The sequence below is a fragment of the Tasmannia lanceolata genome, unplaced genomic scaffold (genome assembly GCF_043159265.1).
Source record: "Tasmannia lanceolata isolate RefF3 unplaced genomic scaffold, GAP_Taslan_0.1 ptg000006l, whole genome shotgun sequence".
NCBI lineage: Eukaryota > Viridiplantae > Streptophyta > Magnoliopsida > Canellales > Winteraceae > Tasmannia > Tasmannia lanceolata.
In genome coordinates this window covers 49,586,057-49,613,808 of record NW_027518683.1, presented here as the reverse complement: position 1 = coordinate 49,613,808, position 27,752 = coordinate 49,586,057, and the positions used below count along the sequence as shown (strand labels likewise).

General features: G+C 39.0%; 2 protein-coding genes across 7 annotated transcripts in view; both read left to right on the top strand.

The window, feature by feature from the left end:
- The first annotated feature begins 42 nt into the window (after nt 1-42).
- On the top strand, nt 43-16,235 carry RAD51B (DNA repair (Rad51) family protein). Of its 3 annotated transcripts, none has more exons than XR_013251706.1 (12): nt 43-320; nt 6,831-6,944; nt 7,307-7,459; nt 9,029-9,132; nt 9,244-9,307; nt 9,401-9,456; nt 10,174-10,254; nt 13,640-13,705; nt 13,794-13,885; nt 13,956-14,075; nt 15,312-15,480; nt 15,748-15,885. XR_013251706.1 is itself a non-coding variant. In XM_077383480.1 (12 exons), exons 1-12 carry the CDS (start codon nt 237-239, stop codon nt 16,046-16,048), a joined length of 1,113 nt encoding a protein of 370 aa, XP_077239595.1. In that variant the 5' UTR covers nt 45-236; the 3' UTR covers nt 16,049-16,235. The 3 variants fall into 3 exon arrangements, 2 of the variants coding, with proteins under 2 accessions (XP_077239596.1, XP_077239595.1); XM_077383480.1 differs by lacking the exon at nt 15,312-15,480 and adding an exon at nt 16,014-16,235 and having other exon boundaries at nt 45-320; nt 15,748-15,891; XM_077383481.1 differs by lacking the exons at nt 6,831-6,944; nt 15,312-15,480 and adding an exon at nt 16,014-16,235 and having other exon boundaries at nt 15,748-15,891.
- Nucleotides 16,236-20,411: 4,176 nt separating this feature from the next.
- Nucleotides 20,412-27,752, top strand: part of LOC143880454 (protein REVEILLE 8-like) — a 33,463-nt gene continuing 26,122 nt past the window's right edge. The window contains exons 1-5 of one of the 4 annotated variants that reach the window (XM_077383477.1): nt 20,412-20,738; nt 22,521-22,578; nt 26,600-26,723; nt 26,939-26,989; nt 27,092-27,217. In XM_077383477.1, the coding sequence (XP_077239592.1) occupies nt 20,593-20,738; nt 22,521-22,578; nt 26,600-26,723; nt 26,939-26,989; nt 27,092-27,217 (505 nt within the window). In that variant the 5' untranslated portion in view covers nt 20,412-20,592. Of the gene's footprint in view, nt 20,739-22,520; nt 22,579-26,599; nt 26,724-26,830; nt 26,990-27,091; nt 27,218-27,752 lie in introns of all 4 variants that reach the window. The other 3 variants (XM_077383476.1, XM_077383479.1, XM_077383478.1) reach the window with 3 other exon arrangements.

Sequence of the window (27,752 nt, the reverse complement as noted above, 5' to 3'; positions counted from 1 at the left end):
TGAGTATTTTGGTCATAAAGTGTTGGCATGACCTGATTTGCGAATTTCACTCAAACGTGGCGACTCTATTTGTAAATTGTCAAATTAGAACACTGGTTTTGCAAATAAAGCTCCTAGTTTTTAATCGGTAGAACCACACTCCGGACCAAGGTTGAAGTGGGAGAAGGTTTGGTTTGGAATTCGAATTCTATTTTCCCCCTTCATCTTTGTGGCAGGGAAAGGAGAGAGGTGCAGAAATGGCAAACAAGCTCATCAGCCAAATGGGTCTTCATCAATCCATTGCAAATATATTTGCAGCTCGGAATATCCTAACCGCCAAGGTCCTTATTTCTGTTTAGTTCTAAATCTCTCACCTCTTTCTCCTTCAGAAATTTGTCTCTTGGTTACTTTCATTACTAAATTTCTATATATATCCCATGAATCTGGGTTGTGGGTCAGGTAGTGATTTCCTTTTTTTCAACATCCTCCATATTCAATTTAATTTGATCATTGGAACCCGATTATTACATTGAAGCTGTTTGATCTCCCATGAATCTGGATTGTGGCTCAGGTAGTGATTATGAGGCATTGTATCACATTTTTACTATTTCCTCCATACTCAATTTAATTCGATCCTCGGAACCCGATTAGTAAATTGAGTCTGTTTGATCTCCCTCAGGTCTGTATTGTGTTATATCTTGAAATCAGAAGTTCTTCTGGAAAATATGATGTGGAGTTGATGTTTTTATTAAAAGACCATGGAATGTCACTTGTTGGGTGACAATTGAAAACCTATTTCTCTATTAAAGTATACATGCTCAAATAATTCATGAAACATGGAGGCATTTGCGGGCAATGATTCGGTCTCGGATCATTGCCCACTCATGCTTGATCCGAGATTGGATTCTTGGGGTCCTTCTCCTTTCAGATTTTATTTGGCTTGGCTAGAAATTCCATAGTTTGAGGAGATGTTGGGAGGATGGTGGGTATCACACAAGGTTGAAGGGGCAGCTGATTACGTAATTGGAGAAAAGCTCAGAGCCGTAAAAAAGAAACTCAAAGTGTGGAATGCAAACAGGACAGGGGCTAGAGCTTAGAGCTGAAAGAAAGTTGTGTCTTCTTGATAGAATTAGAGCTATCTCTTTGGCTGATGAGGAGGGGACTGCTTTAGAGGAAGAGCTGTATGAGTTGGGTAGAGCTAAGGAAGAACATAGGTGTCTTTTATTGCAGATGAAATATCTTGGAGGCAGAAATCAAGAGCCTTGTGGCTGAAGGAGGGGGACAAAAATACGGCTTACTTTCATAGCATAGCAAGTGCGAGGAGAAGAAACAATCGTATAGAGGCTCTCGTAGTTGACGGTGCATTATCATACAATAGGGAAGTTATCACCAAGGAAATTCTGGACTTTTATAGGTCGTTATACTCTTCAGAAGACATGTTGAGGCCTGTGTTGGAGGATATTCATTTTAAAGTGCTAGATGAGAATAGTAGGTTGGCTCTGGAAAGGCCTTTTTCGAAAGAGGAGGTGGAGCAAGGGGTTTTTTCGATGGACTGTGATAAAGCACCGGGGGCTGGATGGCTTTTGCCTTGCTTTCTTTCAATCTTGCTGGGAGTTTGTGAAAGGGGACATCCTAAAATTCTTCAAGGATTTCTTCGAAGGAATGGTGCTGGATAGAGGCACCGGTGCGTCTTTCCTCGCGCTGTTGCCCAAAATTAAAGGTGTAGTGAAGATCTCAGATTTTAGGCCTATCAGTCTGGTTGGATGCCTATATAAAGTCCTGTCAAAGGTACTGGCGGACAGGATGAAAGTGGTTCTTCCTCTTATTATTTCGGAAAATCAGTGTGCTTTTGTGAGTCAGCGTTAGATCTTGGATTATTCTTTGGTGGCAAATGAAACGGTGGATTGGGTAGTTAAAATGGGCACTGAAGGTGTTGTTTGCAAATTAGACATGGAAAAAGCTTATGATAGAGTGGAATGGCATTGTTTGGATTTTTTCCTCCGGAAAATGGGTTTCGGAAACAGGTGGCGGGGGTGGATAAAAGTTGTTTATCGGCGGCTTGGTTTTCCATTCTAATTAATGGGTCTCCAAAAGCTTTTTTCAAATCGTCTAGATCCGTTATCCCCTTTCTTGTTTGTGCTTGTCCCTGAAGCTTTGAGTCTTTTAATGGAGAAAGGTAAGTCTGAGGGGCTAGTAAAGGGGATAAAATGTGGCCACAATGGGGTCGAGGTGTCGCATTTGCAATTCGCGGGCGATACTCTATTATTTAGTTCACCCCAGGTATTGCAGATGTTAAATCTGAAGGCAGTGCTGAGGTGCTATGAAATTGTTACTGGTCAAAGATCTAATTTTTCAAAGTCTAGATTATATGTGGTGAATGTGGGAGAGGATGAAGCAAAGAACCTGGCTAATCTAATGGGCTGCCTCTTGGATAGTTTTCCCTCTTCTTATCTTGGGCTCCCTTTGGGAGGGGGGAGGCCTAAATTAGGTGCTTGGACTCCCATGGTGGAAAGAATTGAAAGGAGACTAGACACTTGGAAAAGGAATTTGGTATCAAAAGGGGGAAGATTGACTTTGATTAAGGCTGTTTTGTCCAATATTCCTATTTACCAGCTATCTTTGTTCAAGTGTCCTATTAGCGTGGTGAAGCGTATCAAATCGATTCAGAGGAGGTTCTTATGGGGTGGATCAAAGGATAAGAGGAGTCTTTCCTTGGTCTCGTGGGAAGATGTTTGTAAACCTGTGAAAGGAGGGGGTCTAGGGATCAAAAAGATAAAACAAGTTAATGTTTCTCTTTTGGGGAAATGGCTGTGGAGGTTTGGCGAGGAGCAGTCGCAATTGTGGGCGAAAGTAATTCGAGGTAAATACGGGGTAGATTTAGGTAATTGGAGATCTCTCAACAGTTTCAGCAAACCGGGGGTATCTGTGTGGAGGGATATTATGCGTTTGAGTTCCAGTTTCGATCAAGGAGTCAGATATAGAGTTTATTCGGGGGATAGGATATCTTTTTGGAACATGTTATAGTGTTCCGTCATTCCTTTAAGAGATTTATATCCTGATCTTTATGTTGTGGCAGCTGATAAGCAAGCTTTAGTCAAAGATTGTTTTGAGAGAAGGGACAGTAAAGTCATCTGGAAGCCTCTATTCCGTAGAAGCTTTTTCGATAGGGAATTGCCCTCGTTGGTATCGTTACTTCAGATATTGGAAGATACTTACATCAGCTCTTCAGGTGTGGACAAGAGGTTATGGGTTTGGGATTCTTCCGGTTTCTTCTCAGTAAAATCTTTCTACAGGGGTCTTAATCCGATCCAAGAAGATCTTTATGTTGCAAAGGTGTGGAATATTAAGGTCCCCCCTAGATCTTTATATTCGAGGCCGCATCCAAACGGTTGATTTTTTAGGGCTAGGAATATGCTTATAGTAGATCATTGCGCCTTGTGTGTAGAAGCTGGGGAGTCGGTATATCATTTATTTATTCATTGCAAAGTAGTTCGGGAGGTTTGGGGAGGGATCTTGTCGAGATTCGGCATTGCATAGGTGTTCCCTTCCAATATTAAGGATCTCTTTGAAGGTTGGTCTTTTATGCCATGGAGGAAAAAAGGGAAGATCTTGTGGTCGATTGCTTTACTGGCCACATTGTGGGTTATATGGATGGAAAGAAACAACAGGATTTTCGAAGGTCGTGCTAAGTCCTCTTTCTTCCTATATATTAAGGTTGATGCGTTATCGATTTCCTAGGCTAGGTCGCTGCCAATTTTCAAATTTGCTTCGGCATACGACTTGTGGGAGGGGTGGGGGTGGTCTGTAACAGTCAGGTTCGCAATCCGATAATTGTTCAGAAGTGGGTCAATCCACCTGTTGGCTTCTCCAAATTGAATTTTGATGGGTCTAGCTTGGGTAACCCCGGTCTAGCTGGGATCGGGGGTGTTTTGAGGATTTCCTCTGGGGAAGTTGTGAAGGCTTATTCCGGGCCTATCGGAGTAGCTGATTCAAATGAAGCTGAAGTTAGAGCAGCTCCTCAAGGTGTGTTACTCCTAGGGAGAGCAAGGATGGCTAGCACTATTGTGGAAGGTGACTCGTTAAATGTCATTTGTGGCTTAAGGGTTCTTTGGTTCCTCCTTGGAGATTTCTTCGCTTCTTTGATGAAATAAAGGATATTACGGTGGGGTGCGCTACGGTGTATCAACATGTAAGAAGATATGCTAATGAAGTAGCGGATAAGCTGGCTAAAGACGGGGCTGTGAAGCAGGCTTTGGAGCTCTTTGACTTTCTTCCTCCTTAATTTCTTTTTTGTATTTTTTCTCTGTGTGGGCGTGCTTGTAATGTGGTGTGTGGGGGGACTCTCTCGGTCTTCCCTTTTTAATGAAATCAGTTACTATTCAAAAAAAAAAAAAAATTGCGTAAAAAATTAGGAAAAGTGAGTAAAATAACTTTAATCAGAGTAATCAGAATCATAGTTTGAGTGAATGTATAATTTTAGAATAGTTTCGTGAAGAAATGGTCAATCCTGAAAAAAGAACAACTTAAAGATGTCAAAAGGTTAGAATTAGTCTAGTTACAATTCAAACTCTTCTAAATGCTTGTACTTTAATGTAAATTACTTCCCCTCTATCTTAAGCACAGTCCTCATAGATCATTGCCAAAGATTTTGAAGGGGGCCTTTGTAGTATCAGACATCTAAACTATTTAAAAATTAACTGGTAAATTTTTAAGGTAACACAACATTGGTTGAACACAAACTTTGTGTGTGCTGAAGTGCATAGGCTCTTGGGCATACACCCATACCTGCTTCTTTTGTTCATACTTTCTATACTTGTTGGCAGACTGATTTACCTTTCTCTCACCCTTCCGGACACTGCCTTTACAGTCAACGCTATTGGCTAGTTCACGCATTCTCCTCGGACTACTCACCTAGAAGCTGCATATGGGATTCTCAAGCATCCGAAAGCCTCCCTGGGTAAGGGGTTACTATTTAGTAACCATGGTCACAAAAGGGTTGAGGCATACACTAATGCATATTGGACATGTTCACTTACATATCGCAAGTCTACTTTTTGCTACTGTTCATTTTTGGGGCTAATATGGTTAGCTCAAAGATTAACAAACAACAAGTAGTTACCAGATCAAATGCTGAGGCACAGTGTAGGTCTAGCTTTTATGGATAAAAAATTTGTTGTGCGAGTTGAGCATTAGAGTTCAAAAGCCGATGCACTGTATTGGGATAATAAGGTGGCAATCAACATTGCACATGAATCAGTTTAGCATGACTGAATGAAGCATAATGAAGTGAATAGACACTTCAAGGAGAAATTGGAAACATGCCAAATTTTCACACCTTATGTTAAGACAAACAAGCAGATTGTTGATGTCAAAGGGTGTTTGCAAGAATTACTTGCACAAAGTTCTATCCAAGATGGGCATGATAGATATCTTCGCGAAACATGCCAAATTTACACACTTACTTGTGTTAAGACAAGTGAGCAGATTGTTGATGTATTAACAAAGGGTGTTTGCAAGACTTACTTGCACAAGGTTCTATCCAAGCTGGTCATGGTAGATATCTTTGCACCAGCTTGGGGGGAGTATTATCTTGGGCCTTATCAAGGCTTCACTAGGTTATTTAGTTATTTCTTTACGTAAATGGGTCTTATGATCCCGTCATGTTAAGTCACTTGTGAGTGGAATTCTTTATTCTTGTAATATATGTAAGGGGTGAATATATAATAAATCTTTTGGGTCTTTGTAAGGTATAGTTTTATAACTCCCCCGCGTCGACTCCCCCGAGTCGACTCCCTTTTACCTTGGCCACGTTCCGCGTTGCGCTACATCCGTGTTCCGCTTTTTGCTCTACACAATCAATAAAATCTCCTTTGACTCCCAAATTATGACCGCGTCGACTCCCAAATTATGACCGCATCAACCGAGTACTCAGCCGCGTTGTGCCGAGTCGACTAGGACTTTCTTCGTCCACGTTCCCCGTAGCATCAACGTTTTTAAACACTGTTGCAAGGTAAGAGACACCCTTATGAATTCCCTTTCTCCATCTCTCTTCTTATATTCTTCTTCATTCTTTGATAGCATAAACCCTAATTTCAATTGCCTCAACCTTGATCATGACTGCAACCATGACCATGATCGCAAGAGTTGGATGAACCAGCTGAATAAAATACCTCTAAGTGGTCCCGCGAGGGCTACAATTGTTTGCGGCTTGGTAGTGTTTGACAATTGTGTTTACGGCTTGTTAGTGTTGGAAGAGAGGATCATCAGTCTACGCATTGCACCTTCCTTGCAATTCTAAATCTTAGCCCAAAGATGGACGACTCTGGCTTCAGACTATTGGGAATATGTGACTGCGCTCATGGCATATTCTCTTCACCATTTGCACTGGCGCACTGCACCTCATTACGTTTTTTCATACGCCTCAACTCGAGGCATATTCCTTGAACGTCTGTTAAAAAATTGATCCCTTTGTTTCTAATAGTGTTCTCTCTTACAGGTTTTTACCTTGGTTGGGTTCTCATCCGAATACGGGTTTTTAAATGCTGTTATTGATGCTTCACTCGTTGTTCAAATCTATTATTCAGTTCTAGCAAAGCATATTTTTACCATAAGGGCCTATGATTTTGATGAAATTACATTTGGTGATGGATAAGATATTGAAAGTTATCATTTTCTTTTTCCATGCCTTTTTCAGTTTTTATCCTGGTTGAAGGATACAAGTCTTTGTTTAAGTTTTCAGTTGTAAAAAACAAATGCTTTGATTGAAGGAACTGAGGCACCTGATTCAACCTAAAACATTCCCTGTAATCATTGTATTTGAGAGATCTTTTCTTTTTCTCGCATGTATTCAGGATGCTTTATCTTTAACCGAATTCGAGCTGATGGAGCTGTTAGATGTTGGGCTGGAAGAAGTTACATCTGCAGTTGCACATATTAGTGAAATTGCTTGTCCTCCATACCAAACTGTAAGCCTCGGATCTCTCCACAGGTTTAGAATTCCGTAACTCAAATTGATTTCATAATAATTCTTTTAAGCGAAATGATAGTTGCACCCCTCTTTTTGCCAGTCTCATTTCTCACTTTAGTAAACACTTCTCAGATCGCCTATTGATAGATTTTGGGGAATTGTTTCAGCCTTTAACAACTAATTAGAAAAAATGTAAGATAAGGATAGAAGTTCCAATAATTAATCAAGGGACTGCGGATATCATTTCCCTTATTTTAATCTTTTGGCTGAACTAATTTTGTTGCTTATGTAAATATACCTACACACAGGAAAAAAATCCAAATATACATCTATTCTAATTCTGTTTTTAATTGTTTATAGGTTCTCTTGCTCATGGAGGACCGCATCCAAAATGAATACTTGGTTGGCCATCTTCCGACGTTTTTGAAAGGTTTGGATGATGCATTATGTGGGGGAATACCGTCTGGTGTTTTGACGGAGTTGGTTGGTCCAGCCGGAATTGGGAAAACACAAGTATGAAAACCATCTGGTCCATATCTTCATTTTTAGAGAGCATGGGAACTTTAGTTGTATTTTTTTGGTGATGGAAAGTGTAGTATTCTTTCACAATGAAATGGTTTACACTTTTGATAATAGTACCATCTTAGTTGTAATTAATTTTTTGACTTCTATTTGCAGTTTCTTCCAAGTATTTAAATCTAAGCTCACTTTACTAGGTCATATTTAAAACTACCGTTGGTCTGTTTATACTTTAAGACATTTGACCAAAGTGAAGTTTTTATAAAACTTATATCCCTTTGTTTTGTACAAATTATGCGGGCAAATTATTTAAGCTTTATCGTGATTAGTTCTGTTATATTTATTTATTTATTTATGCATTCTCTGAAGAAAAAGTTACTAAAGTTCCATTTAAAATTGTTACGTCAGATATAAAACTGCAGCATTTTAACAAATTGAAGTAATGAACATTTACAAATTTCACTGTATTGGGTAGGTACTAACAAAGACCTTCTCTAAAAGACCTGAAATTCCATTGTGTTGTTTTTTAGAACCTATTTGACATTTGTGTGGGGGCAATCTCTGGCCTTTTGTAATGTTTTTCTTTTCATAATAAAGTTTTGTTTTATCGCTAAAAAAATCTGCTGAGAAATTCTAGATTTGGAATCACTGAGCAAGAACTGATATGTAAGTAAAGAAGGAAAAGGTAAGTTGGATTGGTAGAGCTTGGATGAATCTAGATTTGTGTAGGAACAACGGCTTGTATATGTGCGAAATGCCGAGATTCGGAAGTCCCATGTTTACGTAGATGAATGAAGAGAAATAAGAGCAGGTTAAAATTTGCGTAAAACCAGATATCTTCAAAACAAGCAAATTTATGTTTTTTCAAGTCAAGTTTTGCGTACCTTAGCCTTCAAAGAATATATTAGTTGATTTATGTTGTGTGGAAGTCTTTAGCTCCTTAGCTTGTTTGATCCTGGCAAGGTTTAGATTACTTCAAATAGAAACCCTTTCCAATGCATGTTAAAAAACTAAAAGATATTGATCAACATGCAGTACAAAGTGACTGAAATAAAATATATATTCTAATAGTAAGGTATTGCTATTGACCAACATCCATCTACATCGGCACATGAGAATGTAGTAAGTTTCATTTGTCAGGGAATTGATTGTTAGCTTCTTTTTTCTTTAAGGATTTGTAGCAACCTTATCATATGTTATTTTGCATGTTAAGGGAGTAGATTAAGCTCTATGACAAATGAATATACAATCTGAACCACCTATCTATCAAGCCTGTGACAATAATTGTTATGCTGGTTGGTGTAAAAGTTCTAATTCGAGTCCTCATGTTCTACATCATATGTTTCTGGATACCCTATCGTGCCTTTCATCAATAGAAATATAATTTTTCTTTGAAAATATTTCTCTTGAAGTTCTTTTGCAATCAAGATTTTTTGTTCTTATTCTTTTATTGTCTATATCTCTTTTTTCTTTTTGAATGTTACAATATTAATTTATATTGTTCTGAAATATTTGAGCTAGTTGAGTGGATCTTCAAAGAAATTTTGGTTGTTGTGGTTTCAGTTCTGCCTAAAGCTCTCCTTATTGGCTGCCCTGCCCTCAAGTCATGGAGGTTTAAATGGTCGTGTGATATATATTGATACGGAATCTAAATTTAGTTCGAGACGGTACTTGATAGACTCCCATATGCTGGAATTTTTTCAGTCTTGTGATACTGTTCTTTTACATTGTTGTAATTAAATATGCTTTTTGTTCTAAAAGCAAGTAACTTTTGACAGGATGATGGAAATTGGAGGAAACAGCTTTCCCGAGCTATTTCACTCGGAAGGAAAGGCAAAGGAGGTTTGTCGGCAGTGCATTTCAGTTTGATAAATTCTGTTTTCTCTTTCTTTGGTAAAAGAATTGTCTTAGGGCTCTCACTACATTATTTTGCAGATGGCTGGTAGGATAGTAGTTTTGCGACCGACATCTCTGTCTGAGTTCACTGAAAGGTACATATTTGTTTGTGTGGGGTTTGCTGATATTGTTTTATTTGGTGGGTAAGCTGGGATTGAACCTCCGACCTCTAGGTTGAAGAACAAAGCCTTGACCATTGAGCTAGTGGCTCAATCCCTACTGATTTTATTTATGATATTGTTTATGATATTATGTATGATATTCTGGTTCTTTTTGATGATCTCCTAAGAGCCACCAAAGATGATTGATCATCTTGGTAGTTTAAGCATCTGCAATGTAGATTGAGCTGTTGTGTAAACTTATTCTTGAATTTATTTTGGGGAATATATTAGTAATATGAAGTTTTTCTTGATATATAAGTTTTCAAGAAAGAACCCAAAATACTCTTATTTTAGGACATCAAGATACATCTTATAACCTAGAAAGATGGAGAAATAAACCTGAACTGATGAGGTTATATGGAAAGGTTTTCCTATGGATCTTTTTACATTGATTTGATCATTATTGTCTTCCACCTTGATTTTTTTTTCCAAATCTAAATACCAAGTTCCTTGATGATGTTGGATATATCATATGTTTTAGGATAACTCTCCACTTGTCCTTGAATTCATTGAATTTGGATAATTGGGCTCTTGTTTTGATTCTTTCTATAGGTGCTTGGATTAATTCCTGCACCTTCATCTTGTTACTTGCTATGTGTTTGATTAATGCCATAAAATGTAAATGAAATGATTAATGTTTTTTTTTGTCAGCTTGCAACAAATCAAGTTGTCTCTTCTCCAAAATCAGGTGAAGTTGCTCATTATTGACAGTATGGCTGCTCTTGTTTCAGGGTAAGGGAAGTTCTATGTTGCATGTTATCATTTGGTTAACTGTTTGAATGCATTCACGCTGTAATACTTGTTATTTTCTGTAAGAATACCTTTCTTGGTAAAAAGGACATGGGCTTTTCTGTTCCCAGAATCTAGTCATTGACATAGCTAGGCATCTGGTGAACTAAGAATTTTGTATACTATTTGTTTTAGGACGTTGGTTCTGACAACAGGGGCAACAGAGGAAAGAATGTTCCCCCAAATATGAAGTACTGTAATTTACTTTACCTGGAAACCTAAATAAGTTACAAATATGTCAGGTGTTCAGTCAACCAAGAATCCGATGAAGCTGTGAATTCATACTACGAAAACTCACACTACAAAAACTCTCCTCGTTAGAAGACAAGGAATGATTTTACAATCTTATGGAACTAGGATATGAGCCCTAGCATCAACAAATAACACATGATTTTGGACATTACGATTCCCAAAACATTGATAATTTTCATATGCAATATCCCACAGCAGGAAGGGGCCGTTTTCATTTTTTAAAAAATGCAGAAGGAAACCTTGCTCCCCTGCAAAAGGGCCAGTTGTATATGAACTTGCCCTCTGTTCATGGGGGATTTCTTGAGTTCTTAGATACAACAAGCTTACATTTTGCTAGCAGACTTATCCTTGTAAAGTATATTGTTACATTCTGAACAGAATATACTTGAATGAACACATAAACTGATCAAAACTAAAACAGTTGAATGATGAAGTTTGGATTCTCCTTTGATTTTGTTAGATGTTGTCTGTGTGCCTAAGGGCATTTTGGTCATTGTACGTCTTCCTTTTATATAAATACATTGGTGAGGGGAAGCATAGCTCTCTAACTCAGTCACTCTCTTCTCTCATTCTATTCAACAGATTTGTATGCTTTTATGCTGAATTTAGTTTCTACAAACATGTAAACATTATTGAGCGGACAAATGCTTGAGTGTTAATTGGTCTTTCTCATAGTTATTTTCATAAAATTAATCTTCTGCTTTTGATTTTTGTGTAGATTATTACTTTTTCCAAGTGCAGTATCTCAGTGTATACTTCCATTCATGCATACTTCCATGCTTTCGTGCCAGCATGTGTGGATAAAGACATGCCTTTGAGTTTTTACCTGCTTATGAATTTTGGGAAATGATGTCAGCACAATCATGTTTTGATAATTGCACTGAACCCATCTTGTCATTCATTATTAATTCATTATTAAAGAGCTGTCAAGGGTTATTACAGTTCCCCCAAAACTCCTACAAACCAATTAATAATGAATGACAAGATGGGTTCAGTGCAATTATCAAAACATTTTTTTTTTGCTCGTAATTTGGGGTTAGGCAGACCCCCACCGGATACATTAAAAAAAGAAGATTACATACCACATCAAAAGAAGAAGATTACAATCTCGGGTAAGCCATGCTGGAAAAATCTTCCGAAACAATATTAAGAAGCTCATCAGGGACCGAGTCATTAGGAATGGGATTTCCTTTAAAAATACAGTTTGGTTTAGATAAAAAATCTGCAGCTCTGCTTCTCGCCAAATGTGAGTCAGCTTCCAGCTCTCGAGAGAATTGAGGATGGATCTGATTTTTTCAAGGGAAGGGATTTTCCTCCATGGGCAAGGCCATAGGTGATGAATAACCATGACTGCAAGGAGTGAATCAGATTCGATCCACAGGTTCTTTACTTGGTGGTGGGCGGCAAGTTTGAGCCCATGAAAGATTGCTTCAATCTCTAATTCTTGAATTGGGAGGGGGTCACATTTGACCAAGAAGAGGGAAAGAATGATCCCCAAGTGGTCCTGAATGAGGCCCCCAATAGAAGCGTTTTCTCCAGCGAGTGAGGCATCAGAATTTAGCTTAGCTTCGGACTCGGAGGGACTCCCACTGACAGAATTTTGCTTCAATTGATTTACTGACCAGAGGGAGGTTGAAAGCACCCGCAATTCTGCGGTTTTCTTCAGAGTCCTCATCTTCCAGGTTTAAATGTAAGATGCGATTCCTCGAAGAGCTGATAATTCTGTTTAGGAGGATCCGTTTGTGAGTTTTTTTGTTTTCAAAGAGCCTCGCATTTCTTTCTAACCAGATAAAATAGATAGAAGCAGTGAGAAGGGTTCTGGCAAGAGTAAATGACTGCCCCTTCTTCTTGAACTTATTTCTGAATCAGCATTCTTCTTCAGAGAGAGATTTCTTTTGCTTCTTCCTAGTAGAGATGCGACGAAGAATCGAGCGCCATATCCATGGCGAGAAAGAGCAGTTGAAGAAGATGTGGTTGATGCTTTCCGGATCGGAATTGCATAGGAGGCATGACAAGTTTTGGTTGGGGCCGAGGAAATGGAGCTTGTCTCTGGTGCATAGCTTGTTTTGCATTGCTTGCCATGAGGTGAGGCTGAACTTTGGGGTGTGTCCTATAAACCGAATCGATGGAGCCCAATGAGGTTTAGGATTAGGAGTTTTGATGGTGTCCCAAGCGTTCCTAATTCTGAATTTACCATCAGATTCAGGTTTCCAAATTGAAGACATTGCAGATTCGGAAAAAAGACCAGAATTGATGATCTTTTTAAGGTCCTGGAGAAGGGGTTGTTCCTGGATCATATCCCACCATCCCTGAGATTTAGCTTCGTCAATAGAAGCATTTTGTGGGATGAAGTTAATGATGGAGAAGGAAATCTGGGAGGCGATGGAGCCATTAGGATGCCATGGATCTGTCCAAAATTTGAGAGGGGCCTGAGATCCTACAATGTAACAAATATGATTGGAGGCAATGTCGCGGGATTTTAGTATGCTCCTAGCTGCCCAAGATGGAGAAGACGGCATGGGGAGGCTCCAGAAGCTCCTGCCTCTGATATATTTCCGGTCAAACCAAATAACCCAGGGGGAGTCTCTGTTGGATAAAATGCGCCACAGTTGTTTGATCTGAGCGGCCAGGTTCAAATCCGTCAGCTTTCTGATTCCTAGACCACCTTCAGGTTTAGGGTTGCAAATTGTATTCCATGATACAGGGTGGTAGGTTTTCTCAAGCGAAGATCGCCATTTTTTCTATTTTGCTGAGAGTTTCTTTGGGAATATGAAATGCTGCAGACCAGTAAATTTGGTAACTGCAGAGCACAGCCTTGACCATCTCTACTCGTCCTGCTCTTGACAGATGACGATTAGACCAAGAGGAGATTCTTTGCCTGATTTTGTCTATGATAGGCTGACAGTCCCGGGTATCAAAACATGGCAGTGCAATTATCAAAACATGGCTGTGCTGATATAATTTCCTAAATTATTTTTTTTGGTTTTGCTTGTTGTCACCTTTTGTAGATAACTAGAGTTCTTATCTTGGGTTATGCTATTATCTAAGCATTTGTGCTCTGCAATAACATGCTTAGGGAATATGAAAGGGATAAACGAGCTCCAACACAACATTCATTGGGGTGGCATGTTTCTTTTCTGAAGTAAGAACTGCTATATCATTTCAGAAATTCCATTCCCAGCAAGTGAGTGTTTTTTCCCTCTAGTGATATTGTTTTGAAACATCTCTAGATCACTTGCGGAATTTTCACGAATTCCCATTGTGGTAACGAACCAAGTTCGAGCTCAAAGCAAGGATGAAACTTTCTGTTATCCTTTTCAAGGTATGGGGTATAGTTGGATTGTTGAAGTACTTTCTGAGAACGATTATATAACGTTGCTCATTATGTGCAGTGCAAAATAGAGACGAGACTGTAAAAATCCCTGAGAGATTGGAGTCTCATCTAGTTGCCGCCCTCGGGATCAATTGGGCTCATGCTGTAACAACTCGTCTAGTGCTTGAGGCTCATTCAGGTTTGAATTTATGTTAGATTTGTGTTAAACTTAATGGTCTAATGCTTCCTAAAATATAGATGAAAGAAATCTAAAATAAGGTGATGCTCAAGTTAAGACTCCATTATAAAATTTAATAGTGCAACAAATAGGGTAATTATAAATACAACTTTATGGGAAAAGAAGGCAAATTTCAGCTGTATTCTTGTTGATGAATGTTGATTTCGATGCCTATTTACTGTGTAACAAACAATGAAAGAATACAGTGTATCATTTTTATACTCCCCCACAAGTTTAAGGCCAGTGCTGCTATATCAGAAACTTTTTTAAGAAGATATTAGCATTTTCTTACAAGATCAGAGTTAGCTGTGTCAGCAATCTAGTCCTATAAACAAAATGGCTTGTTTTTCTTTTTCAATCAATAAGACTCCATTAATAGATGTATTGATCCCTAGCATGATATATAGATTTGATTTGATGTACAAAGAACTTCGAGTAGTGCAAGTTTCCTTAATATGTTTGAGCTATGTTCTTTCCTTTACCATTTATCTTGCGTATGCCCCAGTTAGGCCATTCTTTAAATCCTTTCTATATAATTGTTTGAAGCTATTTCTATCTTTCATCATGAGAGCCCTTTCTTGGGTTCGGGGCCTAGTGTTTGGCATTGCTATCCTTTTTTCTTGGTTTTTAGCGAATGTCCGGTTATTATTTTCTTTCTTGTATTTGCCTTCTGTTTTAATAAAACTTTTCCATCTGTTAAAAAAAGGGATCTCATGGGTAGTCTTTTTCCTTTTCATTCTCTCATTTCTTAGTTCGTTTCATATGTATCTTATCTCTAGCATTTTGTAGGAAATTGTGTCTTAGAAAAGCATCTATTTTCAGTTTAAGTACTCTGTTGGACATGTGGGCTTTTGTTGACAGTTCTCTCTTAGTATATAGTGGTTTTCTGTGTTTTTTCCTTTTATTCCTGCGTGTTGGATGTGCGTTGAGGTGGTTCAATACAGTAGGGTGAATGCCGCACCTTTAATTGTGCAGAAACACTGCTAGTCATGACCTACCGAAACACGACTAGGTGCTTCCATGAATTGGACACGAGAATTCTTCATTTTTAAGTACAGTTCGACTTTTTCTGTGTAATTTCTCTGCTCACATTGGTGGCAGTAACATAGCAAGTGGGGCAGTGCATTTATGAACTTACGGTGTTGTGTAAGACCAGTTTTTCACCACTATGAACCATGTACTTTTTTTTTTTTACAGCCTAAGGAGTCTAAATCAAGGGTTGAAAGAGAATGATTTTCTTTTATTCAACTCATAGGGAACCATGGTCATAAAGTGAGACAATCGACTCAAGACCAGTAATAGGACGTTGGTACCAGGAAGATTACTAGATTGGAACTAGAGTAGTTCAAGCTTTCACTTGCCTAAGGTTAGTTGTTCATTCTTCTTTAAAACTCCAATTTCTTTTTCGACACACATTACCAACTTTAGGCTAGTGTCTACCAAGTATAATAGGAGTTTCAAATGATGAGGGTTATGTACTTAGAATTATTATGTTCTGAGCCTAGATTTTTACCACGTCATTATTATATAGGAGTTCCAACAACAAGGAATTCAGAGATACCCTTTGTATTAGTAGTAGTTAGTCACAGAAGCAGTTTAGTATATTCAATCTTTGTGAGAAATGTTTCTGCAGGTCAGAGGTTTATAAAGGTGGCAAAATCTCCAACCTCTCCACCACTTGCATTTCCTTTCGTCGTGAATAAGTCGGGGATTTCTTTACTGAGCGAGGATGGAATCCAAGTAATGGGTCCAGAAATAAACATGATTCACTGTCAAGGTGAGACTAACTCAACTTTTTTAGTGTTCCTTCTGCAATTCCATATCTTCTGACATCTGTAATTGCCATGCTTGTCAAGAGACCAAGAAATCTAAGGCATTTATTTGATGATAAAATTGCAGGCCACAATGACCTGGTTCGTGGGGAGAGACAATAATGATTTCAGAGTTTGTCAGAAGCTAATGCCTATTGATCAGTTTTTACTGGATAATTTCGCAGAACTTTGTGATATTAAGAAAAAGCTCTCATTTTTTCCAGCTCCATTTCTGTACTAAACAAGACCGCTAAACCGAATACATTTTTTTTTATCTTACCTTCCATGAATGCTAGGGATTTCCAAGAAATCACATCTCATAGTGCCTTGTGCCAATGTTCAGATCTCTCAAATGCGAAAACACACTATTTTTCTTACGCTTACAAACATAGTGGGCAAGGTGATACTCAACTTGATTACCCTCTCTGAACTGATTTGTTATTTTAGGCTTCATATCAAGGACAAGAGGCTAAAGCTCCTGCGGCCTGCAAATAGTATTTCATCGGCCAATAAGGATTTGTTTACAGAAGATCATGCCAATTAAGACCTTGATGTCTTATTCTTCCCAAATAGTCAAGAATCTAAAGGCTTTACAATATATAAGGCCATCGAGAATGCTTGTAATTTCTGCTTGGATATTGCTTCACACCATAATAATAATAATGAGAGAACACTAAGATAATCGTGCCACCATGATTTCTAATCATGCATGCCCTCCCTAGTCTCCTCCCATCCTAGCCCTCTCTCACCACTTGATAAACTAAAATTTTGTGGAAAAAAATTTCATGGCGACCAAACATGGGCTTAGGCTTTTTGTTGGTTAGGAAATATCTCAATGGCCAAAAGATCTCAGTTTTCCCAAGGTAGGCACAACTCTAATTAACGAAAGAGATTGACTTAGCTGAGTCTTCCATGCGCCTATTGCATCTCTCCTGCATATCTCCCATATTACAAGTGAAGGAATGACCCAAGTTATAGCATGGAACGGAACATCACAGAACATTCATGAAATCCACTATACAATAATCAATTGCTCAACACATTTCATTTTCTTTGGTCATTTAAAAAAATTTATGGGATAATTCTGAATCATCCACTATGTAAATATTGGAAATATAATTGGGCGATTATAAATTCGCACCCCCTATAGAATAATTCGCACCCCTTTAAAGGAGGGTATGTGGCACACTTTAACGCTTTTTAACGTTAATCGATGATAAAGGGGTGCGAATTATCCTACAGGGGGTGCGAATTTATCATTGTCCAAGGGCAATGATAAATTCAAATTATCCTATAGGGGTGGAAATGATAAATTCGCACCGCCTTTAAAAGAGGGTATGAGGCACACTTTTGACGCTTTTTAACATCAATTCACATTAAAAGGGTGCGAATTATCCTAATTAACGTGAAATGGGGCAGGCTTTAACGTTTTTTGACGTCAAATCACGTTAAGAGGGGTGCGAATTATCCTACAGGGGTGCGAATTTATCATCACCCAAAATAAATCTTATTTTCAATGGAAATTTTTTATCCAGCTTTTTCATATCCTCTTCTTGCTTGGTCCATCTCAGGTCTCTCCGTCTAGATGCACTCACCATTGGGTAAGCTAATATTCTATTGGCAGAAAAAATTCATGGTTGCCAAACGCGGCTTTGCTCTATTTGGTCGTAGATATTTACCTCGTCGTCGATTAGTGGTATAAGCAGTCAACAGCGAGGAGACTCATTTACCCAGAACTTCCTTCATAGAGTAGTAGCAACTAGCAAGTAGTGTTTGTGTTAAGAACCCAATCCGGTTCGCAACAGATTTGATCTTCTTGGAGGGAAGATCAGCCTCTTGACCCACTTCGAGGGAAGGGTCGGTCCTCCTTTGTGCGCAAATACACACTTTTCTTGAATAAAGTTTCTACTGCCGTTTTCTTCTCATTCATTACGTTAAATATAAATTACATAAATCGTTCAACACCACAAAACTAGGACAAGTCTCTCATCCAATATAGAATCCTACCGTATCAAGACTCCACAGACCAATGAAATAAAAGACAAATAAAACTGATAATTCTAATCTAACTAATAGATAGAAAGATAATCCTAATCATAATCCCACGAATGACTAAAATCTAGATAATTTATTCAGGCCAAGTGAAACCCATGTACGAACGTAACAGTTTGGTTCTCAACCGAATAGAGCTGGGGTGTCATTGCCAGTGGAGAGAGAGAGAGAGAGAGAGAGAGAGAGAGAGAGAGAGAGAGAGAGAGAGAGAGAGAGAGAGAGGAAATTTCTACCTTTTTGTGGCTTTCAGATTGATTTTACAGGGAGGGGCAAGGGTGATACATCAGTGGACATGCAATGGTTAACCGGGAGACATCCTTGGTAGTCTCTAGGGATTTCAATGCTATATTGGCATCCAAACAAGTAGTTTTGCTGATGTGGGACCCAAATGCTAAGCAAAACCCCCAACTCATCTCGGCTTTTGTGCGACCAAACAAGGAGTTTCACTGATGTTTGTGGGGAAATCAGACTTTCACTTATCTTATGAAATGCTGATATTAATTTCACTAAAATACATGTTTTTAATCTAAATTTTATAAGGGCCCGTTTGGATACCTCATGCATTTGTATTTTGATTTGGATTTGAGTTTTGGATACAAAACACATCAATCATCTTCATGATCATGTGTTAAGAGAGGGAGGGAAGGATCGTTGCTGCCGGAGCAACGTGAGGAGCAGCGATGGTGACGGAAGTTGCCACAAATATTGATTTCCAAATAATGTCTTGCAGAAAAAATTTGAAAATCAGAATTTTTGCACTGTTGTAGCTGATTTGGAAATCTAAGGATCCGATCCAATTCAAAATTTCAACTAACTCCAAATCTAAATCTTGCTGGTATCCAAACGTGGCCTTAGAAGTGAGGCTGATTTATGAGCAAACGTGGTCTTTGACTAAAGCGAGCCAAACAAAAATTGAAGACAGATCAAGCACGAGACGCGTGACCGTTTTTAATTCTCCATTTTCCACTCTCACACGTGTCAGTTTGTGAGTGGCTTATTATTATAATACAAGGGCAGCAACAATGGCGTCCGGCCTAACGGTTGGCAGTGTCCATTTTTGTCATTTTACGTCCAAAGGAAGGATTCTATCCTGCCTTTGACATTGTTTTGCGGCCATAAAAGCATGGGGCGGGCCCACCAAAAAGTCTCTCACGCCCACCTCTCCTTCTATTCAAAAAACATAAAATAAAATCTTTCTTCTCTCATTTTCTACGTGTATGAGATTATTTACGTATTTTAAAGTTAAAGCTTTGCTAAGGACACTCTCTCGCAGGTATACACGCTATTACACTGTGGCCCACGTAATGGATTATTTCAGTGGACTGATCTATATCGCCGTGTTTTCTTCCAACGGGCAACGGCCATCCCCTGTAGTGTATTTATGACTACTTTTTTAAACTTCAAGGGGGGTTGGAGATCGAGCATAGGTGATAGGACCCAGCAGATGACAGTTTAGGGTTAATCAAATGATACACTCACCCTTTTTTAATTCCCAGGGCCACCTCCTTGTAGTGTAAAAGGTTAGCCATAAATACACTAGAGGAGAGGGGCGCAAGGAGGGGAGAACTGGCCATGGACCAAAATCTACTCTCACTGGACGATTCTAACCTCTAATTCACCGCAATAAAACTAGGGTGATGATAAATTCGCACCCGTGTAGGATAATTCGCTCCCCTGTAACGTGAATTGATGTGGGTGACTCAAAACTTTTTCACATTAAGGGTGCGGATTACTAATTTATCATCGCCCAAAAACTATTGTGTTTTATCAAGAAAGTGTCCACAAATTAGAGGGTTAGAATCGTCCGATGAGAGTGAAAGACATATCATCTGTGAGATAAAGAATTACAAAAATTAACAGCTTAGATTTAGATGGTGAGCCTTGGTGCAACCGTAAGGTTGCTCCATTGTGACCTGGTGGTCACGAGTTCGACTCACACAGGGGCAGAGGCACATATAGCATGAGCCCCCCCCCCCCCCCCCCCCCCCCAATGAATTGCAAAATCACTTTTATGGTTTATGATCTTACATGCATGCTTAGCTAATTTGGTGGCTTTACATGCATGCTTAGTGGCCATGGCCCCCAATGATTTGCGTGTATCTAACCCTCTCCAGACCCCGCAATGGTGGGTGCCTCATGCACTGGGCTGCCTTTTTTTTAACGGCTTAGATTTTCTTGGCATAAACTCTAAACGAAGTTTTAATGGATCAAGGGTCTAGATCATCTGATCATTGTTTTCTCGACAGCAATAGAACAAACATTAGACTTCCAGTTGAATCAACGGACACGATCACAAATTAACTGACAAGGGAGTTTAAAAAATTGGCAGTTAGGAAGAAGCCAGTAGCCCACGTCTGTTTTTTAGCATTTTCAATTTCCCGCCAAACAACCTCAGATGATGTCACTCTATTAGCCGAGTATTTCCCGATAAAATCTTTGCTGCCTAGGAATTGAATGGCTAGAATTAGAGAAGGTAGGTAAGTCCTCTTCTCTCTTTCGTCTTCTAGTTTGTATCGTATCGTACCGAAACTCCACAAAAATATCGGCCATTTACAAAAACCTCTCTCCTTTTGAAATGCTATTGAAATTTAGCCTCCTCCTTTTCGAATCTCTCTATGAATTCTTCGACCCCTCAAATCTCCATGGGCGCCCCTGGAGCAGAGAGCTCCAATAAGAAGAGCAGGAAACCCTACACCATAACTAAATCAAGGGAGAGCTGGACTGAAGAGGAGCACGACAAATTCCTCGAAGCTCTCCACTTGTATGTCCTCCCTCTTTTTTTCCCATTCCTTTCTACTTTTTTTCCTCATGAAGAGAATCTGATCTTGCTCTTAGCAAATCGACAATAAAAAGTCGGATTAGTCAGAAAGCTCTAGTTTCTCATATTTTTGTGCTTTTTGAATCTTGATTAGGGTTTATTAGTTCTTTTCTGTTCCTAATCTGCTGTTTATTTAGTTTGTGGCAAATTTAGTGGTGATCTAATGTTGATTTGGCTTTACTTGGCTTGCTTAATTTCTTTTTATTACATGATTATCTTTCTTTGTGAGTATTAGAACTGTGCCTTCTGAGATTATACATGGACTCTCTGTTCTAGTTTTTTTTTTTTTTTTTTTCTCATGGAGAGAATCTGATCTTGTTTGCAGCAAATGGAAAAGAAAAGTTGGATTAGTGAACAAGTTCTAGTTTCTCTTTTGTGTCCTTTTTGAATCTTGATTAGGGTTTATTAGTTCCTTTCTATTTGTAATCCGTTGTTTATTTAGTTTGTAACTGATATTCTTGCAATTTTTTTGTTTAATTTTAACTGAATTGAATCTGTTTTCGACTGTCAGAGATTTTGGCTTGCACTTCAATTTGCACCTTTTGACTGGAAAATTTAGGAGTAATGTTTGTTTTAGTTCTTGGATTGGCCAATGTTAATTTTGATAGGCTTGCTTAATTTCTTTTTTATTACATGATTATCTTTTTAGTTTTAGAACTTTGCCTTCTGTGATTGTATATTGTCTCTCTGTTATAATGTTCTTGGTAATGGTTACTGCTTGCTGTGGAAGAATATATATATATATATATATATATATAGAGGAAAAGGATTGTGAGCTTGAGCGTTGGAACCTTATGGTGAGCTTGAGCTCTCAAACCAATGAGGCCCACATTGTTAGGATGATCCAAAGCATTCACTAGAAAGGGCCTTACATAGATAGGGTGTGTACAAAAAATCAGCTCCATAGGATCATCCTAACCCATCCATTTGTGGAGGTCAAAATGGACAGACCACAAATCTACCCATTTTTGCCCTCCACTTTTGGGCCTCACAGAAATTGTGGGACCCATGTGAATGGTGCACTCAAGCGTACCATTTGGTTCCAACGAATATATAGAAGAATATGTTCGTGCGCTTGAGCGTTGGAACCAAATGGTGCGCTTGAGTGCACCATTCACATGGGTCCCACAATTTTTGTGAGGATCCAAACCATTCATTTGCAAGGCCCTATCATAGATAGGGTGTGTACCAAAAATCAGCTCCATCGAATCATCCTAACCCCTCCAAAAGTGGAGGGCAAAAATGGGCAGATTTGTGGTCTGTCCATTTTGACCTCCACAAATGGATGGGTTAGGATGATCCTATGGAGCTGATTTTTTGTACACACCCTATCTATATAAGGCCCTTTCTAGTGAATACTTTGGATCATCCTAACAATGTGGGCCTCATTGGTTTGAGAGCTCAAGCTCACCATAAGGTTCCAACGCTCAAGCTCACAATCCTTTTCCTCATATATATATATATATATATATTTATATATATATAAGTTTTTATTTTTTTATTTTTTTATTTTTTTTTCCTAATGAGTTTTTGAATCAACTGTAATGAATGCACTTGCAACTATGTGTACTTTTAGTCTTTTAGAGCGTAAGTTTTCTTTTCTTTCAGGTTCCAATCATGGGTACCAATTTGGAACTCACGTGCCGCATTATTATTTAAAATCAGCTTCTTTCAACCCAATTCTGAGGTTCCATTATTTTGTCTGTTTTGCTTGTGTTAATTCAGGTTTGATCGTGACTGGAAGAAAATTGAGGACTTCGTTGGTTCGAAGACTGTAATCCAGGTAATTTTTTTCTGCCATCTTGTGCCTATCTCTAGCTTATTGCATTATTACTTCCTCCTTTGTTTTTGAAAATGATATTACTTCCTATTTTTTCTACTTTCAATTATTCAAGAATCATCAGATATTCCGTAATTTGGTTCATTATTATGTGCCAAGGGCATATTTTATTCCTTCCTGTTTTTTTTCTTAATCTCCATGACCTACTTTATCCTATGACTGTGAAAGTTTGAGATGTGATCCGCTAGTTGTATACTTCTATCATCTCTGATATTTTCCTCTTAGTTAACAATCTCTGAAATAATTACTGTACCTTTTGTGATTCACATACGATGAAGAAGTTGTCGGAAATCCCTGAAACTTAAGAATAAATCGTGCTTCAACCATAGGACATGTGTTCCTCAAGACCTTTTTAGCAATTAAGGGAATCTTTTTATGGAAAAATTCTCATTGTTTTGACAAACCAATCACCTATAGAAGGATATGAGATCATAATATCTCTTTTGTGAGTTTGTCTAGTACGTATTATGAAGGACATTTTTTATATTCGCTTCATCAGTTGGGGGGAAGTATATTGTGTGATACTAGCACACCATTTTTTTAAAGACTAACCGGCATCATTATCTTCTCTCCAAATCATTGAGTGATCATCACCTTGACTAGTGTCACGGGGCAACTCACCAAAAATCAAATTTTGTTTGATAAAGGGGCTGTCCGTGATGGCCTAGCACCAAGCTAATCAAGCCAAACAAGTTTTCACACACAAATAACAAACAACAATCAAAGAACACACAACCACACATGACACAAGGGACTTTTTAACGTGGTTCGGCCAAATCTTTGCCTACTCCACAGATTTACAATTGTAATAGTACAATTACAAGAAACTCTCATAGTTGCCTAAGATTGCCTATGCCTTGGGCGTTTTTACCCATGAGTGCCTATTACATACAAACTTTGCACAATCCATGTGCTTAGTTACAAACCAATACAAAGCCACCATGTGGCACAAACAACTACCCACAATGTGAGCATAATAGCCACAAACAACAGCCTTCATTTGAATATAACCGTTGCCACTCTTTTTCAAAAACGCCCAAGAATGCCCAGGGCATGCCCAAGAGCGCCCAGGTTTGACTTGCAATTGTTCCCGCCACTTGCAACCACGCCCATGTGTTGCCAAATGTCCTGTGTCCACTGGTGCCTTGGTTTTGCTTATGCCCACCAACTAGTGCCTTGGTTTTGCTAACACCCACCAATGAGTGCTCACCAAATCTAGTGCCCACCAATCCAGTGCCCAACCAGTGCCCACAACCAGTCTAGTGTCGAACCAGTCCAGTGCCTAACCAGTGCCCACAACCAGTCTGCCCAACCAGTCCAATGCCTAACCAGTGTCCACCAATCTAGTGCCCAATGATGCTGGTGCCTACGAATCCAGTGCCCACACATGATTCAGTGCCCAACCAGTCCAGTGCCCAACAATGCTTGCCCATGCAAGCTGAGCATAGCCCACGCCTATGCTCTATGCGATGCCAAAGCCTTGGTCCCATGGCCTACTTTTCACCTTGATGTTCCAAGTGCACATTGGCAAGGGTGCAAGGTGCCACCACAAGCCAATGTGTGAACCAACATTTTAAGGGGGTGACAACTAGCCATTATACTGGAGGCTATATGACACTGGCTACACTTTGTCTTGGTTGGGCCCACCATGCTACTCTCCCCCAATGAAAACAACACATATCCTGGTGGGCTGATATGTCTGTAATTTTTGTGCTCGGTTTGCTGCGGATCCCTAGGAGTTGAATAGTGTATTTGTGGTCATTTATAGATTTTTAAAATGGCCCACTTCATTGCATGTAGACCATGGACACGCCACACGAGTAGTATTGCTTCTCTGTTTTTTAGGACAATTGTACGACTTCTTGCTGTACCCTTATCTAGTACTTATAACAGGGATTTGAAGTTCGTGAGTATTTTTTGATGGAATTTCTTGGAAAAGATGGGTACTTCATTGAATTTCAGTAATACTTATCACCCTCATATGGACGTCCAGATGGAGGTAGTAAACAGGAGCCTAGGCAATTTACTTAGTAGTTTGGTTGGTGACGTGCCAGGAAATTTGTATTTGTAGTTGCCCAGACCGAGTTTGCTTTTAACCTGTCACAAAATAGGCGCACATGGTTCTTTCCATTTCAAATTATATAAGAGCATAATCCTCACATGAAGAAATCTTATAGAGGCAAAGATCCCGAGTCCGATGGTTGGAGGGAAAAAATACTGCTTATTTTTATGGGATAGCCAGTGCAAGAAGACGTGGGAACCACATAAGTGTTTTACAGGTTGAAGGGGAGGCTTAGGGAGGACAAGGAAGTGATTGTGAAGGATATGGTGAATTTCTACAAGGGTCTATATTCATCGAAGGGAATGATTCGCCCCAAACATGATGGGGTGGAATTTAGTAGGTTGGAAGAAGATGATAGAGTTCTTTGAGGCAGGTCTCTGATTGTCATTGAGGTTGTGGATTATTATTTCAAGCATGGATATAGGGGCATCACTTGTAAGTTGGATATAGAAAACGATTATGACCAGGTGGAATGGGATTGCTTGGATTATCTTCTAGAGAAATGGGTTTTGGGAACCGCTGGCACGAATAGATAAGTTGGTTTGCATCCTTGCCGTGGTTTTCGATTCTAATCAATGGAACACCTATTGGTTTTTTCAAGTCCTCCAGAGGCTTAAGAGAGGGAGATCCCCCTTTTCCATTTTTTATTTGTAATAGTGGTAGAAACCCTTATTAGAATGCTAGACAAGGGTAGAAGTAGAACTCATGTGCTTATTGAAGGCTTCAGGGTTGGCAATCAAGGGTGGGAGGTGTCCCATCTTCAATTTGCGGATGATACCTTTGTCTTTAATGCCCCAGAAGTAGATAAGGTGTCAAGTCTAGAAGCCTGGGTATCTATACATCTGAGGGTGAGGTTAATGGGTTGGTTGGTCTACTTGGTTGCACTGTGGATCACTTTCTGAGGACATATTTAGGCCTCCTGTTGTGTGTCACAAAACCGAGGAAGTGGAAGCGGGACCCGATTATGGAAAGGGTAGAGAAACAATTGGATCCGTGGAAGTGTAATTTGGTTTCTCGGGAGGGCAGAATTACCCTCATCAAGGCTGTCCTTGAAAAATATTACATTCTATCAGTTTTCAGTTTCAAATGTCCCATGAGTGTGATTAAGCGAATAGAGCAGATTCAGAGGGATTTTTTTGTGTGTGGTGGTGGTGGGAGACTGATGAGAAGCGGAAAATGGATTTGGTTAGTTGGGAAGAGGTATGTAAACCCATTAGAGCAGGTGGCCTGGGGATCAAAAGACTGAAAGGTGGTAATAAGGCATCGCTTGGGAGAGAGATGGTTTCATTTTCTTTTCCAAAGTGATTCTGGGGTTGGATGGGTTTGGGGGGGGGGGGGGGGGTGAAGGACTTATATATTGGGGTTCGGTGTCTTAAGTAATGGACCATGGGGCCGATGGGTTTTAAATGGATTTAGGAAATAGCTTTTGGGCCATGGCAAGTGGTAAGTGGAAAATGGATAAGGGTAAGTGATATGGACATCTCTCACATCTAGGCTCACAATAAAATAATAAAATATATCAAACTAGATTAAAAGTCCATGAATAAACTAAAACAACTAATCCTAAGGCCTAAATCACATCAAATGACCAATCTATTCTTGTAAATGTTCGAGGACAAATAAACCTCTGCTCTTACATTTTTTTACTAGAAATTGTGCTTTCCTTAATATTTTTGATACTTTGTTTGGGAGTTTCATGGTTTTTTCCACGCTCTAGGTCTCTTGGCTAACTGATGAGTATTTCTAGATCTTATTCTCCTTCTTTGTTTATCATATATATGATTAAAAATGGACATTTATAGATCTTCTCTTTTATGCATTTTGGCTGCATTTTGACTTCATTTATTTTAACATTTAGTAGTACTATGTGCTGTTATTTCTTCATCAATTTTTCCTTTGCAGATTCGAAGCCATGCCCAGAAATACTTTTTGAAAGTTCAAAAGAATGGTACAATAACACATGTGCCCCCTCCTCGTCCTAAGCGCAAAGCAACTCATCCTTACCCGCAAAAAGCCTCGAAAAATGGTATCACAGTTGTAGCGGAAAGACGAATATGTATCTGTTGGTGTATTTGAAATGAAATGGTTCACTTTATTGACATCCTGACATGCTACATTTGGGAATGTTTGCAGCTTTAGTGCCGTTACAAGTTTCTATAAGTTATCCTTCTGCATTGAGTTGTCTTGCACCTAGATATACTCCATGGGATGATGCATTGATACCTTTAAATACTGCCTCAGCTGTACCTGTCCCTTCTCAAGATAACTATGACAGCCTTCACAGAGTTGAAGGCATGTATATGTTATAATTTGTGCTCCTTAGCAAATACCATTATATGGTTTTAAAGAGAAATTTTACGCACTTATTAATAATGTACAACTCCACTTATGCAGAGGATATTGGATCAATGGCGATAGCAAGGACAGGTAACCGTGGCTTTAGTTGCATTGGAAGTTCAAGTCGAACATTATCAAATCGTGAGATGCCAAAGCAAGTGAATCAAGTTTCATTACATCATGGTACTTATTTTAATGACTGAATTCTTTCTTTTTCATGATTCACAATACACACGCCATAACTATATATATTTCATGATCAAACTTTTTACCTCCAAAACTATGTTTTTTTAATGGTACCTCCAAAAATATGTATTTAAATAAAAAAGAATTAGCCAGTCTGTTGTGTCTTAATTAACTGGTAAGAAGCTAAAATACTATATTGCACAATCAGACATTACCTTCAAACTTATGTATTTAATCAAAATGATTTAGTCCGTATGCCTAAGGCCATGTTTGTTCTTCAGTTTTTCTTGGGTGTTTGAATCATAGTTTTAAAACTCCCCCGTGTCATCGTGGACTCCCCCGGGTTGACTTCCTTTTACCTTGGCCGCGTTCCGCGTTTTTGTGCTACAGAGTCAATAAAAACTCCTTTGACTCTCCCGAATTATGACCGCGTCAACTAAGTACTCAGCCGCATCAATCAAGTACTCAACCGCGTCATGCCAAGTCGCCTAGGATTTTCTTTGGCCGTGTTCTGAGCCGCATCTGCATTTTT